General features: G+C 36.2%; 1 protein-coding gene across 1 annotated transcript; it reads left to right on the top strand.

Moving 5' to 3' along the window:
- The first annotated feature begins 494 nt into the window (after window positions 1-494).
- Window positions 495-3,657, top strand: POU3F4 (POU class 3 homeobox 4). Its single transcript, XM_044057141.1, has one exon. It carries the CDS (start codon window positions 580-582, stop codon window positions 1,660-1,662), a length of 1,083 nt encoding a protein of 360 aa, XP_043913076.1. The 5' UTR covers window positions 495-579; the 3' UTR covers window positions 1,663-3,657.
- Window positions 3,658-17,245: the final 13,588 nt, after the last annotated feature.

Below are 17,245 nucleotides of genomic sequence, written 5' to 3'. Positions count from 1 at the left end.
AACACCCCCGACCCACCCACCGCAAACAATCGACGCACCACTGTATGTTGTTCAAGCCCATCTGTGCCCAGCAAGAAATGCAGCTTTTTTGGGAGGATCTGTAATTTTAAATAAGCGTCGTCGTCTCCTTTCCAGCTCTGGAGAGAAGCACTGCATCTGCAGAAAACTGTGTATGCCACAAGGCACTGCCGTATGCGAATATGTGTGTTTGTGCACATGTCCTAACTACAAAATATTTTAAATCTGACAGTTAACAAAGAGTTAACCCTGCGCGAGACTGTGAGCTAAGGATAGTCACCCAGCGTTAACCAATGGAGCTTGAAGATTGATTCACTTCCTGCTTTGCTTTTACCAACTCGCTCTCTTTGCACAGCTAATTTGGATAGCATAACTCGGCCTACCTCCTCCCCTACCCACCAGTTGGCTGACAGAAAAGCGTACTAAACGTAAACGAGCTATTGGTTTAGCATGCTGCCAATAATCATGTGACTGCTGATTTGGCTCCCCAGCCTGGTAGATGTCAAAGGCTGAAGCAGCTCCCTTTGCCATATTATAGCAAGTAGGGGATCTACTCTAACCATGGCCACAGCTGCTTCTAATCCCTACAGCATTCTAAGTTCCAGCTCTATGATTCATTCAGACCCCACGAGTATGCAGCAAGGGAGTCCTTTCAGAAATCCCCAGAAACTTCTACAAAGCGATTATCTGCAGGGAGTTCCTAGCAATGGACATCACCTTGGTCATCACTGGGTGACTAGTTTAAGTGAAGGGGGCCCCTGGTCATCAGCTATAGCGACAAATCCTTTAGACCAGCAAGACGTGAAACCCGTGAGAGAAGACCTTCAGCTTGGGGCCATCATTCATCACAGGTCGTCTCATGTTGCCCACCACTCACCCCATACTAATCATCCGAGTGCTTGGGGGGCGAGTGCTGGTCATAACTCTTCTCTAACCTCCAGTGGACAACCTCTCAATGTGTATGCACAGTCTGGGTTCACAGTCAATGGTATGCTGGATCACGGCGGTCTAACACCACCTCCCACTTCAGCAATACAAAATCTTCATCCAGGGCTAAGGGACACAACAGACCACGGAGATGTCGGAGGCCATCACTGCCACGATCATTCAGACGAGGAAACCCCTACATCCGACGAACTTGAACAATTTGCCAAACAGTTCAAACAAAGAAGAATCAAGCTGGGATTCACTCAAGCAGATGTCGGGCTTGCACTGGGGACTTTGTATGGCAATGTTTTCTCCCAAACTACAATTTGCAGGTTTGAAGCTTTGCAGCTCAGTTTCAAAAACATGTGCAAACTGAAGCCACTGTTAAACAAGTGGCTAGAAGAAGCTGATTCTTCCACTGGTAGTCCAACAAGTATTGATAAAATTGCAGCCCAGGGAAGAAAAAGAAAGAAGAGAACGTCCATAGAGGTGAGTGTTAAAGGAGTCTTAGAGACTCATTTTCTTAAATGCCCTAAGCCTGCAGCCCAAGAGATCTCCTCTTTGGCAGACAGCCTGCAGTTAGAAAAAGAAGTGGTCCGTGTTTGGTTTTGTAATAGAAGACAAAAAGAAAAAAGGATGACCCCACCAGGGGATCAGCAGCAGCACGAGGTGTATTCCCACCCAGTTAAAACAGATTCATCATGTCATGATCTCTGACTATGGGACTAAATCGCTCTCCGGATATTAAGGGATGGTATTCTTAGAGACTTTTTTTAAATTACATTGTGGAAGACGGAGGGTACTTAATAGCACCGTTGCTTCTCCAGTATCTGGGCAATATTTCTTGAACATTTGATGGCTAATATGTTTCCTATAAACATTGTTTACTACAAAAGGTTTATTTTGATCTCAGCTATAGGATGAAAATACAGATGTGTGCCTAATATGAAAAAAGAAACCTTCCTGCGCCTTGGTTGTATCCGCTCTATTTCAGGTGAATCCCTTGAACAATAAACACAATTTATTTTTTGTTTCTATCTTATATTATTCTTTTAATTGCAGAGTGTTTTGCCACAGAGTTTTGACGGACATTTACAATTCCTTAATGTTATCCCAGCCAAAGTGAATGACTTTGACTTGATGCTTGCATACATAATCTTCTACTTCAGATACGCAGATTGCATTTTTTTACAAATTTGAAACGTCCTTCTATTTACAAGTACGAGGCTGATACACAGTCCAGGATACGCCAGCCTAGCAGTCTTTGTTTGTAACTGCCATTGTGAACCAGTCCGAAGGTCGTGGCAACGCAGTACGCGCTGCAGAACCTTCCCTTTTTGCGAGGAATCTGATGTGTTATGATACCACATAGTTTACTAGCAAACATTGCCTGCTGCCCAATTTATTCAGCTTTGCACATATTATGCAGACCTTCTGATGGATACAAGCATACTGCAGAGATGAGGCCCCGGGCGTATTGTATGACTTCATAAGGGTTCAGACCTTGTGTGTGTCCTTGCTGTTTACTCAGTTCACAGTCGGTTTTGTTTTCCAAAGTTGCTTATGCAAACACGCACCAAAAGAATATATATATATATATGTGTGTGTGTGTGTGTCTATATATATATATATATATATATATATATATATATATATATATATATATATTCACACACACACCCACACAGCGTTGTCTCTCTTCAATTTAGAACACTCCATTTTGCATTTAATGACACTGGGCATACACCTTCAGATATATGCTAATAATGGCGACGTAGATCTGCCCACAAAAATTGATCTGTTGCAAAACAAAGCATAAGGTACAGTAATCAAAAGTTATGAAATGTTGCAATGTGAAGAAATTGGAAACGGTTTTATATACTTTGAGATAAATGATTGTTAATGTGCCACTGAGCTTTGCTGGGATTTTTGAAAACACAAGTTATGGTAAATAAATAATGTGTTCCACTTGGACTATATACCCAGTTAGGTGTACGTTCTATTCATCTTTTTACGTGACTTTCTTTATACAGAACTTCTTGTCAAGTAATTTCGTTGCCAATACCAAGTTCCACCATATTTTTCTTCCAATACATATTTGAACACTAACTTTCATGACAGCAAAACACATGACCTCAGTCATCTACAATATTTATTAAAGTAAACATTGTATCTATAGACGTTTGCTGTAACATTTACTATTGTGTTACACAACATATTCCAAGCATTATTGCCTTTCTGCAGCTGAGCGCGATAGTAATTCTGTGATCTCTTCGTTTTCCCAATATGTTCTTTAAAGTAGGTTTGATTAAACTTACAGGTCTTAAGCATTAATGGAGTTATGAAATATTTCTGCCAATTTTTTGCAATTGTACAGTTTTGTATTATAAGCCCTTTTGGAAGTTTTAATTTAAACAAAAATCATTTTGTTAATCAATTAGTGACGGATGTACAATATACACTATTTTCATTAAAGTTGCTTTTCGACTATTTTATTCAAATTGCCTATTGCAGTTCCCAACAATTATTTATTTTCCATAAATTCTGTATTATGTTTTTTTAATAAGTCTCAAAAATGAAATGAGTGTTGAATAATAAACAGTTTCGCCGTGATGTCTGGTTGTTCAACCGATTTAGTTAAGGGTTTATATGGACACTATATTTTATTTGTTGTAAAAAGAAATCAATTTAAATAAACATTTTTTTACGAAATATCCTAGGATAACGTGTGTTGTATGTGTATAAAGGATACAGTGTAAATCAAATGCTCAGGTGTGGTATCGTTAGACGCTCTGCAATTGGCACTGAATCATTAAAACAGCAGTTTTAGAAAATAAAATTCCCATATCGGATATAATGCAGGTATTGGTATTGCTGATTTTCACTTATGCCAAACAGCAATTGCGTTTAGTTTTCCCCTGTAAAAGAGTACAAGTTGGGCTTTTAAAGTAAGGCTAGCTAGCTCAACTGAGTATGCACGTATGTATGCTATATAGTACTATTGTGTTTACATTGTGTGACAGAAGGGAAAGGCGTTTTCACTGATTTGGTTGTTAACATTTTATTTTCAAATCAACTCGACGTATGTAGAAATAGTAAGACTTGTCAGTAAGAGTTTTTTTTTTTTCTATTATTATTATTACAATCATCATCATCATCAGTCTGGGGGAAAAACAGAAGTATGTATGAACACATAGGACACCATTTGTATTTACTAAAAACACAGTGCCCACTAAACAGTCTGCTGACAGGACTTGCATATTACTGAAAAACAAGCTATCAGAGAACTATCTGTTGTGCTGCATACATTGTTTTCATCGGGGCTGTAACATTTATGAAGACTGGTGCACTATTTTTGCTTGTGGGCTGGGAATTGTTTGGCATTTAAAACATCAAATATATTAAAATATCAGGCTAAATATAGCAAGGGACTGCCTAATGATACCTTTAGGTTTCATATTCAAACGCTGAATGTATTAGTATGATAACTGAATAATTGTTCTCGGGCATCTGAAATATTTTGTTATTCAGAAACTAAGGAACAAAATGTTCAATACCCCTAACATTTCCATCTGTAATAAGTTTCTTTCCTTAACAGGATTTAATTAAGGACACAAAACCCATAACGAGCCTCCACACACAAGCTACACACCCCACGACCACTACACCTTTTCACTCTAAAATCACAGACAATCAGCAATGGCCTTTAAAATCATAGCAGACGAAGAAGGGACGATGACTACTTTCTTATTTTTGCACTAGAATGTCTTCGTATAGTACATACAATGACAGGGGATCTTCGTGTATACTAAGTTTATTTATTTAACAAGTTATGCACCCATTCTGAGTAAAAACACATATACACACATCTGTATATTGTTTCTGTTTGCAGTCAGACTTGCAGATTAAAATATTTTTTAAAGATTGCACTACCATCACACTCAGTACTAGCAGATGTTCTAGAAACGCCGTACACCGTGTAAGGGAAGAAAGGTCTAGACTCCTGACTTTAGATAATTACCTTGTCTTAATGTACAGACCGATAGTCTTTCGGTATTTTACTCTTAGCCGTCGTACGTCGTTGGAGGCCCATTTTTTATTTTACAAGCTTATTAAACTATATGTATTCTTCGTTGCCTGAATACATAGGTAGAGCTTCCTCTTCTACTGCAGTCCTCTCTTTGGTTTAATGCTGTACTTATATGTAGGACGGAAAATACTTAGCTACTTTGTCCCTGGTCGGCTTTGCTCTCCATCGCTTTTCTCCAGACTCAGGGACAAACCCAGAAATAATCAAGGACAACCAGGGTCCCTTTTTAAAATATTAGTACCATTATGTTGTGAAGGTCACAAAATAAGTGATGTGAATGAATTCAGATTTCCTGAAGTAAAATAAGTACTGGCATTATAAATTAAATGTAATCCACCACTTTTAGGGTAATTTGAGAGACATGCTCACAGAGTTGAGTTTTCTCTATGTCACAGTACCATGCAGATCTTCCCAATGAATCACAGTGAAATCTTTGTTTAAGCCCTCCTTCCCAGTTCATCACACACACACACACACACACACACACACACGTGTGTGTGTGTGTGTGTGTGTGTGTGTGTGTGTATATATATATATATATATATATATATATATATATATATATATATATATATATATAGAAAGCAGGTTCTGTGTATCACTAAACGATAGCATACCCCCCCCCCCCGCCAAAAGTAAAACACATACACACATCGCATAAGCAGTCACCCCAATACTACACACACTACGGTTCTGCCCTACGTACAACTCCACTGCTATTAGATTGGGCTACATAAATAACGACAATCACTATTATAACTGTATTCTCTTCTCACCTTTTTCTTTTTGCACATAAAATCATCGCTTTATTGTTAAGTGAAACAAACAGACATTATTGATGGCAACAGCAAGCAGAAAAAACACGTAAGCCAACTAATTTACTGTGGGAGTTTTTAATGCTACTTCCAGTTACTCTTAATTCAGTCACAGTTCTCTTAAGAATATTAATTAGTGAGCAGAGATGGCCCTGAGACTTCAGTGCAGCAAGCTCTCTTGACTGTTCATAAATCAGAGAGCACACATTCCCTGAATGCTCACACTGAGCATGTTTTCCTTTGAGAAGTAGGGTGCCCACGGTATGTGTGTAACTTGTGGTGGAGGGCTTAATGTCGGGGTGCTTTGGTGTGATACCCAACACACACCTCGTAAGGGCTCTGCAGGTTGACAGAAATCACTGATAACTATATCTCCCCACTGTACAGATATTCGCAGAATGTCCAGATTTTTGCCTCATATTTTTGGTCCATTTTTCATAACATTGTGGTTTTATGACACATCTTTGGCAATTCATTAAAGACTGAAGTCAGAAAGTAATGACAGACATTTAAGTTTCAGATTTCACATCATTCAGAAAATGATTGTTAATACAAAACATGTTATTCTATCAACTAAGTTTGTAGGAGCAATATTTAAAAAATGTCTCTATTTTTGGGCCTTTGTTATTTATGGCTTTGTCCAGATTTCTTGCTCTACGAAGTTGAAAGGTATGCTGGTAACTGTACTGCAAAAACGTAAAAAAAAGTCACAAACCCTGGCACTTGGTCCATTGTCTTTATGTAAACTCATCACAGGTTCTTTTTTACAAACTATCAACAGTATTTGTGCTTCGATATGATTAAAAGTGTACGGCACAGTCATTAGAATGTTCAGTAAGTGTCACTAAGACCACAGAGGATTATGAAAGAGAGTGATTATAAAATATTGGGAAATTAGTGTGTAGCATGAGGTTAAAGCCACAAACCCTAATTCAGATTTATACTTTGTCTCTTTATCGCCACCAGCATGTATGTCCGTGGTGACTTAAAAACAAGCAAACAGACAAACATGTGCCAATACGACAACAACTGCAGAACGTATGAATCTGCAGGACAAGTAAATAAAAGGGTCTCAGACACCTGCACAACTGTTGTTGAACAGAATGTACAAAATATTGTTCTGATTCCAAATGTTGCCCAATGCTCTGTGTAATATTTACACACACTCTTAACGGCTGCTGTAAGTCATCTTTACTAATTTTAAGATATTTATGTATGTATATATGTATGCATGTATATTTGTATGTATTCATGCATTGCATTTTTTACCGATTGCCCGAGTGGGACATATAAACCCCCTTTTCAGCAGATGCCGGGGAGGAAAAAAAAACAGCTGAGTTAGCATAGATATTAGACAAAAGATGTGCCAGGTACAATATTTCATAGTTACATGCATACAAAAATAAACACATCTTACATCATAAACACATATTACAATGAACAGCAGTGTACACTATCATAAGGTACTACACCTGATCGAATACATAGAGTTTTCTGTAGGGTATGTTTTAACTGGTAAAACAATGATACATAACATGATACAATGATACACAACTTAGGAGATGAGCTCTCACATACACAAAGTACTTTGAGGAGTAGAGTGAGTATGCTTACGCTCCTGCTGTGAAGACACGTTCGCGTTTGTTGGTTTCACATATGGTTACAGACATAATACTAAAAAGACAATTTACCTGATACTGTAAGTACAGTTTCTTGCCTCGGACCGAGGCCTCTCGTATAGCTCGCAGCAACCCATGCCGAAAAGGGGCATGACCCTTGTCATGTTCCATACTTTTTCCAGCAGAATATATAATGAGCTATTAAGAGGAACATGTTAAGGGTGCTAAATGGGGAGGGGCGGCTGTGCTGCCAGTAGCTATGAACCGTCTGTCTTGGTCAGAAAACACATCAACAAACCACTGTAATTAGTTTAATTTAGGAAACAAAATAGCAGCTATATTAAAACAGGGCATTATACCATTCAAATGGCGAAGTATTGCAGTACTTTCGCACCATAGAAATCGGATTAAAGCAGTATCCTAGAAGACTGGACTGGTTAGGTACCCTAATTTACAATGTTTCAGAAGTTCTCTGTCAGTATCTAATGTCATTTTTTGTCATTCCAAACTAAAACCTGCATTTTATAATGTTGATTATGTTCTAAACTTGACTGATGTCGCTGCATGTTTTGTTTGATGTACTACTTAGATGGCACGCAGTATGCCATCAGATTATATCATTATCTTTAGTCTCTTTAACGTTACTTTTAATCATCTCACTCTGGAAGACAGTATTACCCTAACAGTAGTGCAATGTGCAAAGGCAAGTAATGAGTGTTATCATGCTGGTCTTGGCTTCATTCCCTTAATATCTCCTTGCACAAGGTACAAAGATAATATCTTGAAACACCATCTCTCAGCTCTCTCCTGAAAAGAGCTGTTTGGAATTAGTAGATTTTATCTGCTTTAAAAATGCACAGAGAAACATATAATCCCACTGTTGCTGACACTCTCCCTAATCTGCTAAACTGTGATTCCTTAGCTGTTGTCTGGCATTCATAAATTAAAGGACAATGCACTGGCAGTTTTAGGATATGTAAACAAACATTTTATGTATAGTAGTAGTGTGGTGGGCTACTTTGCCATTTTATTGGAAAAATACCACCAACATTCAGTATGCACTATTATTAAAATTAAAAATTATGAATTTAAGTTTTTAATGAGGCATTGTAAGGTTCTAATTCCACTGTCATATCAATTAAACATGCATTGTTATGCATAATATACTGTAAAACTTGCTAAAATGACAAACCAGCTTATCTTTCTCCCACTCTGAATAGGCCATAACATTGTGCAGTTTGGTATTTATTTGAATATATTTACAAAAATATGGAAGATTCAAACAGGAATATTCTGCTTAAATTTATATATTTCATCCTGTGTAAGTTTGTGCAGCATGTTCATTTCTTAAGTAAATTTATATTATGCATAATGTAAATAATTAGTTTGTTAAACAGAAAAATACATGGACAGAAGTTGGTTTTCATTTTATAAGCCTATGTGTAGTTCGGTTAAATGGAAAAAGTAGAGAGTGATGCTGCCATGAAACTTTGGGGAATTCAGGTAACTAGTTTAGTTTGGCATATACTATGTAAACCAAGGTGGACAATAGCTTTGCCCAGTGTGAACATATTGGGTATCCCATCATCAAACTCTCAAATGGAATATGAAAGGAAAAGTAAGACAGCAAAGTATGTGCTGGATTCCATATTACTTGCATTTCAGCTGAAGGCTTCTAGTGAAAGTACATTCATACCTGTGCTACATCTTAAATACTTCATCATACACATTGCAAGAAAAAGTTGGTCATGGTGAAGGGAGCGACATAACGAGGTTGGTGTAAAAACACATTATTTCTGGCTGTATCCCTGATTCAGATGCCACTGTTGTTGTAGACAGGTAACCTTCTGAATGTTTTTATTGGTATAGGATGTAGTAGTGAATGTGAATGGGTAAGTTAAGAATGGTTTCTGATATTATTTACAGACATCATCTGACAGGAACATAAGTTGTGTTGTTTAAATACAGCAGGTAGGCAGAATAATTAAAAGGAAAGAACACAGTATCTGTAGTGAAATGGTATTACACACATTTTCTTCTATAATGAGAGTATTGTGGCAATACAGGTAACAGGAGGCACCCAGTGAGCTGCAATACTAACATTGCAGAAGTCTAACAAATGGGAATTCCTGATGTCTGCAAGGTAATGGAATGCAGATGCTTATAGTTTCCATTCACTACAATGCTAGACACCTTCTTTCAGACTGAGGACTACAAAAAGAGGTAACCCAACAACTTCAAGGTACATCTTAAACATATTCTGGAAAGCTGCCTTCACAGAATAGGGTCAGCTGGTGAGGCTGAACAAGAAGACCACCATATGTGAAACTCTCAAGGTAAAAGCACATAATTAAGTTTTTGCAACTTAAAAATGGTAGAAGAAAAAAATGTCTGTCTAAAATAAAAATTAAATATCTGAGAGTCCTAAGAATGGAGAGAAAGCAAAATAAGTTTTGTATTTGTGATTGCTGTTTGAAAGAAAACAAACAGCAGAGGTGGTAAGTGATTCTCATCTTAATTTTGCATTATGGATGACTAGTTAATGTAAAACAGAAAAGGTATGTATGTTGCATGTCAGCATTCTACACAGGCATTTGTAGTGAGGACAACACTCTGTCAGAAGACACATTTTACTGTTTAATATTGCATCATTATCTAACTGTTCGGGTTTTCTTTATCAGCATTTCAAAACCAAAATATGTGAGCTCTGTGAAGAAAACAAGAAGACGGGTAAAACCTGAACAGCTGAAAAAAAATACTAGCTCCTTTTCATGACAATTTTATACTTAATGGATGGATATCTGTTAGGAATCATGTTGAATGTATCTAGAACTAATTAAAGTTACTTTTTGTACCATATGTTTATTTTGTATTTTGAGGGTTGCTTCAGTGACTGTCCCTACCCTCCTGGTATTTAATAGTTTTCCCTGTAGGACCAAGAAAGCACCAGGCTACTCCCAGCCAAGGAGAGCATTGAATTTCACTCTGGAGGTAAGACAACAGCAATGTGTTTTACTGATGGGGCATAGATGTATGCCGTAAACAGCTTGCGTGAAGGATTTGCTTCTGGCATGGGTACCTGTGCCTTGTTTATTATTAGGACTTTAGGAGAGTTTTTGTGTGGAACTGACATTTTCTTTATACTATAGTACAATGTTTGCAGCCCACAGGCAACATCAAGTACAGCATTCCATTTGGCAAGCTGGCTGACTAACTTTAGGTTTTATTGCTAGTAAAAATGACAGCTAACTTTCTGGAGCCTGTGTCACTTAATGAAACAAGAAGAAAGCTTTTCCAGGTGTTTCATTGCGATCCTGTGACATGTATCTTAAATATGGCTAAACCATCAGTGTTTAAGACTCTATCTATCTATCTATGTATCTATCTATCTATCTATCTATCTATCTATCTATCTATCTATCTATCTATCTATCTATCTATGTGCATACTATTTGTGACACTTGTCAAAATCAATAACATATGCAAAACTTATTTTTCTCAAGTTTGCCAATTTTTCGGAAACATATAAAGTGTTTGTATAAATGAACTCATTTTGCAGATAGTTATATACTGAGTAACTTTTGAAATTGTAGTGTCCTGTGATTATGTTCTGTTTAGAAGTTTGTTTGTTAATCTGTAAAGAAGCATTAAATATGAATTTTTGTTTATTTTCTGCTTAACAAACTTAATGAATATATATGCACACACACACACACACACACACACACACACACACACACACACACACACACACACACACACACACACACACACACACACACACACACACACACACAATCTGACAGTACCCCATGTAACTTTTTTTTAAAGTTGTTCAGCTTTGTAAACATGAGAAATGTATATTTAATATCTTTCAGAGTTAAAAGTGACTGCACATACAAATCTACAATTTAAAGAAACCATTTTATAGATGTAAAATTTGTATTGAATAACATGGTGTTTGCAGTACAAATATGTCTATTTTGCTGTTTTCTGACTTCGAATATGGTAACTACTGCTGCAGTAAGTATTAAATTGGTATTTACCATTGCTGTAAATTAAGACATTTAAATGAGTTATTAGATCGTGATTTTGCTGTTAGTGCAACAATCTGCTGATGTTTTTTCATGATGCTGATAGAGTGGCGATACATTTTATTATGATGGTGGCAGAGTGGTGATAAACAAACTGGTAATGTTGACTAAAACTAAATACATATTTTATCATACCTTTATATATACACAAACAATGCTTATACACACACACACACACACACACACATATATATATATATATATATATATATATATATATATATTTCTATATATGTGTGTGTGTATATATATATATATATATATATATATATATATTCATATATGTTTGCAGTTACTAACATCGAACATTCAGAATATCAAATGTTAGATGCATATGTGTTGCTGCCTTTGCCAGTGCATATGAGTGTGTGTGTGTGTTTGTGTTTGTGTGATTACTTTGCAGCATGGAGTGGGCATTTGCCCTTCCCTGCTGTTGAAGGATCTCAGAGTTGGTATATATAAGTTACAAGGGGTGGGGGTTGCACAGGGGCATGCCCCCCATAAAATAACTTTTTAAATTTCTATTTTTTAAATATTTTTTACTTTTGATCTTCTGACATTGATTTTTTTGTTTCAGCTTTTTTGTTTTCCAGTGTTTGCTAGCAGTTTTATGTGTGTGTGTGTGTGTGTGTGTGTGTGTGTGTGTGTGTGTGTGTGTGTGTGTGTGTGTGTGTGTGTGTATGAAAAAAAAACTTTTTACACCAATGAAGAGAGACGAGACAGTGAGCCAATATTTCAGCACTTTTGTCCGTTTAATGCATCATGACTTCATCAGGAAAAACTATTATATATCAGAAATGTTTGGGATTAAGTACAAAGTAAAAAGTCATAAATCACAGTGAAACTTGTAAAATGACCAATGCACCTTGTCCAATTTAAATATTTAAACCTGCAATGTAATTAAAAGGCAGAGCTTTCAGTATGGTGAGAGTGGATGTAAGGTTATAGCTAGCCCCTTAATGCAACCTTAATAGTAAAAAAGTCATTAAGTCCTTTGTGAAAATTCTGTGTTCAGGCTTAAGATATATATGTATTTAGATGCTTGCCTATCTATGTGTATTGTTCCAAAGGGACTATGCTTCTTCAAATTTCTAAACAGAACTATTTTTAATTCCAAGTTACATCAAGACCTATGTAAGCTTTACAATGAGGTAGGTTTGACATCCCTAAGAATCATTAAGGATGACAATGCCAGTAAATTAAATGATTTAAGGTCACAAATTGAGTCTTTGAACACCACTATCTTGCAACATTCTCAGTTTCATTATGTCAAACCCATTTATGACTCTGTTTCTGCTAAACTATCAAGACATGTTGTCACAGTCATTGTAAGGAAAAAACATAAACTAGACAGAGACATTTTTCAATACAAATCCAGCAGAGCTTATCCTGTCAGGAGTTTTAATAATACAGAATTGAGAACCTATAATAAACCTGACACCAGATTCAATGTTCGTAGACCTAACCAAAGCTTAACAAATCACAACTTACAAGTTTGTAACAATAACCAGAATAACATCAGTCATCAAATTTCACAGACTTCAATGGACACTATGCCCAGTAATCCACAGACTGCTATTAATTCCGGAAGTGAGAGTCCATCTAATGCCCCATTTAATAATGGATTGCCTGTTACCTCCAATGGTGAATTACTGGACTTTAATGGGGAATCCTCTAGAGGCAGGTCTGACCATGGGAGGAATTTTTTTGATCTTAATGAGTTCCCCCATCTTTCCACTACACACACACCACTGAATGAATCTGGCAGAGTTATTTCTCACATTCTATCCCCCATCTCTCCACTTCCAATTGCTTTCCAGAAGACATTGCTACAACATCCAATCTACAGGGAGCTAATTTTTTTAGTCTCAAATTCTCCATCCCTCCAATTAACCAACTCTCCTTCAGTCATCAATTACAGAGAAAGAGGAAGAAGGAAGAGAATGGAACAGAAAGAATAAATACAAAGGGGAGAGGGTTGGGAAGGGTCGGCCATCACATAGCCGCCAGGCACATCAAGACCAGGAGCAGTTACAAATAAATACGGTTCTTTGTTCCCAGGATATTGACTCTGCTAGTACTGGCAGTCTTGTTACAGATGTGAATCTTAGTAATACAATTTCCACTGCATTCAATTTGTCAGACAAAGAATTATCACAATATCACATAAAGGTTTTAACAAATGACATTAATTTGTGCCAGCTCAAAGTGCCAAGCGTCTAGACTTATTAATGGACCTAAGATTATTTGTCAGAAAGCTCACTTTGCAAGTTTTACTTGGTGATAAAGACATTGACAATTCTGTCTATGAATCTCAGCCTGTCAGTCTTTCTAATACTTCTGTGCTATCTATTTCTCAAAACACTTTTAATAATTCTCTTGAAAATGTGGCTCTAGATGTTAGAAATAACACCAGAAAAATTAACAGTTCAGTGTTAAAGAAGAAAAGTATTTTTAATCCTCCCCTTCATAACACAATTTCTGCCTTTGTTAGAGTTTGTGAAAATGATCTTAGACAGCTAATTAATACTGATTGCAATGATAAACGGTTTAATTTACACCAAAAAGAAGAGTCAGCCTTGCTTGATTTTGTCAATGATAACAATTTAAGAATTATGAAGGCAGATAAAGGAACTGGGATTGTTCTCATGCGTCAGGACACTTACATTTTGAATATTGAAAAAGCCTTATTTGATAACGATTTTTATGAAATTGTTTCTTTAAATACTGTTACCCAGAGATTTGAACACATAGATAAGACCCTTAAATCTTTATTAAACAACCACTACATTTCACATGAGGTATTCCTATTAATGGACACTCCTAACCCTTGCTTAGTTAAACATTTTGGGATACCCAAGATCCATAAAAATGCAGTTGACCCACCATTTAGGTTAATTATTTCAAATAAAAGAACGAAAACTAAAATAATTGCCTAATATGTAGATTTTATTTTAAATCCCATTGCCCAAGCTACCCCTTTTTATATCAAAGATTCTTGGGATTTTTTAAACACATTACATTGTTCTAATTTTAATGGACTCAACAAGACACTAGTCACATTAGATGTGAGGAGTTAGATACTCTAATCTCCCAGGATTTCAACCCACAGAGCATTATTATCGTTTTATTGACAACATTTATTTTGTGTGGAAAGAAACAGATAGACAACCAATATTTTTGTTGAATCTTTGTCTAATAGTATTGGATTCCTTCAGTTTGTTATAGCAGGGAAAGGATCTTCAGTGTCGTTTTTATACACCACCTTATCCATTAACAAATCATCCGGTAACCTCTCCTCAAATATTTTCAGGAAAGAGACATACAGAAACAGTTATTTAGACTTCAACAGTCAGCACCCTTGGTTTATAAAGAGAAATGTTGCGAAAGTCCAATTTGTTAGATTGTCCAGACTGATTAGTAATGACAACACCTTTGAAATTGAATGTGATTTTTTATCTAATCTATTTTTACAGAAGAATTATCCAGTCACTCTAGTTAATCAAGTTAGGAATGACATTAGAATTAACAGATCCAGTAAGTTTAAATCTATTTAAAAATATGGTTTTATTCCTGCCAAAAACTTGTCTGCTGATGAAGACAGTTGGTCTTTAAGTTTTTCTCTACTCATTAGCAGAGACATGAGATCTATCAGAGACATTGTTAATAACAACTGGAGGATCTTGTCCAGTGACAATACAATTAAAGATCTAAACTAAAACTTTTAAATCATTTTTTTGAGAAATGAAACCAGGCCTTTTTGTTATTTAAACATGCAATTATTAACAACTCTAAATGAATGTGCACATGTGGTAAATGTGTAGCATGTAGTTTTATTTTGAAAGGTGACCATTATTATTGCAATGTGTTTGTTCATTTTAAGAAGAGCTTTAATTGTAACAGTACAATGGTGGTGTACGCAGCTATTTGTGCAGCCTGTAAATGTTTTTACATTGGAACAACTACAGGAAATTAAGTGACAGAATTAAAGAACATAATGCTGCAATTAGATATAGGGATTTATCTAATGCCTTAGGAAAACACAATGTCTCTTGTCCTATTTTTTTCTGTTTTTCAGTTCCTTATTTTAGAACATTTCTTTGGAGACTCTAATGGTCATTTGCAAGTTTTGGAACTGAAATGGCAGTCACATTTAAAAGCAGACTGTCATCCCGCATTAAATGAAGCCATGGACATGAAATGTGTTTTAAAGTGGTTGCAGTAATACTGACAGTATAATTCATTCATTATTTAGAATCTGTTGTATTTAATTACTACATGCATTCTTTTCTTATGGCACCCACCTGTTAAATACTAAGCTTTCAACATGTTGTTTACTGATTCTCATTGGTTGATCATTAATTGTTCTATATCTAGAGAAGTTGTACAGTAAGTGGAATGCATAATGTATTCATTCTGAAGAAGTTCCTACACAATGAAGGACAATAGCTCGATCCACTATGAGGGTTTCCTTGTTTTTATTTTAAACCAGTTCATAAGTTCAAAAGAATTTTGTTATTTTATATATACATACATACATATATATATATACATATATATATATATATATATATATATATATATATATATATATATATATATAAAAATCTATATTTATATGGGTCTACCTGATAACACCGACATGCCAAAACACCAACAACGAAATAACCGACACAAAAAAACTGACAACAAAAGAAAGTTCAAAAACATGAAACTTCGCATGCCGAACAAACCAAAATCCCGACAATCAACAAAACCTTTCCTGAAAAACACACACACAACACAAGCACACCAAAAACCTTACAAACCTACACTAAACTTTACATACACAACTATCTATGCACTAACCTTAACCCAAACCCTAACCCTAAGGTCCGTCACTATTGCACACTTACCTTACCTGCACCCTAACCCCAACTCACTTAATCCGCCCCTAACCCTTAACTCTGTCGCTATTGCAGACTTACCTTGCTCGCACTCTAACCCTAACTCACTTAATCTGCCCGTAAACCTAAAGTCCATCACTATCACACACTTACCTGGCCTGCACCTTACCCTAACATCCGTCACTATCATACACTTACCTTACCCACACCCTGACCCTAACGTCCATCCCTATCGCACACTTACCTTAACATGTCGGTGTTCTCAGCTTCGGGATTCTCACCTGTTGGTCTTCTCTGTTGTTGGTCTTCCAGTGTCGGTGTTCTCATCGTCGGTGTTGTGCACTTTTGGCATTTTCAGGTAGACCCATATATATATATATATATATATATATATATATATATATATATATATATATACACACACACACACATACACAGTCAAATCCTTGATGTGCATATTCTTGAGAATATGAATAAATCAGTCCATCCATCCATCCATCTATATGCATACATATATGCACACTTACTACAAAATACCATGTATCAAATTCTTGACCTACATAATCTTGAGAAAGGAAATGCAAAGAGCACATTGATTTGACTATTAAAATTTATGTTTTGCTGCACAGAACTGAAAAGTGGCAGTTGGTACCCTGGTACTTTGGATGTACACAAAACTGAAAAGTGGCAGCTGGCACCCTGGTACTATAGATGTATGCAAAACTGAAAAGTGGCAGCTGACACCCTGGTACTATAGATGTACACAAAACTAAAACGTGGCAGCTGGCACCCTGGT

Source organism: Protopterus annectens, chromosome 15.part0 (assembly GCF_019279795.1).
Source record: "Protopterus annectens isolate FY-2018-M chromosome 15.part0, PAN1.0, whole genome shotgun sequence".
NCBI classification, from domain to species: Eukaryota; Metazoa; Chordata; order Ceratodontiformes; family Protopteridae; genus Protopterus; species Protopterus annectens.
Note: the sequence above shows the minus strand (reverse complement) of the source record. Positions and strands in the feature narration are given on the sequence as shown.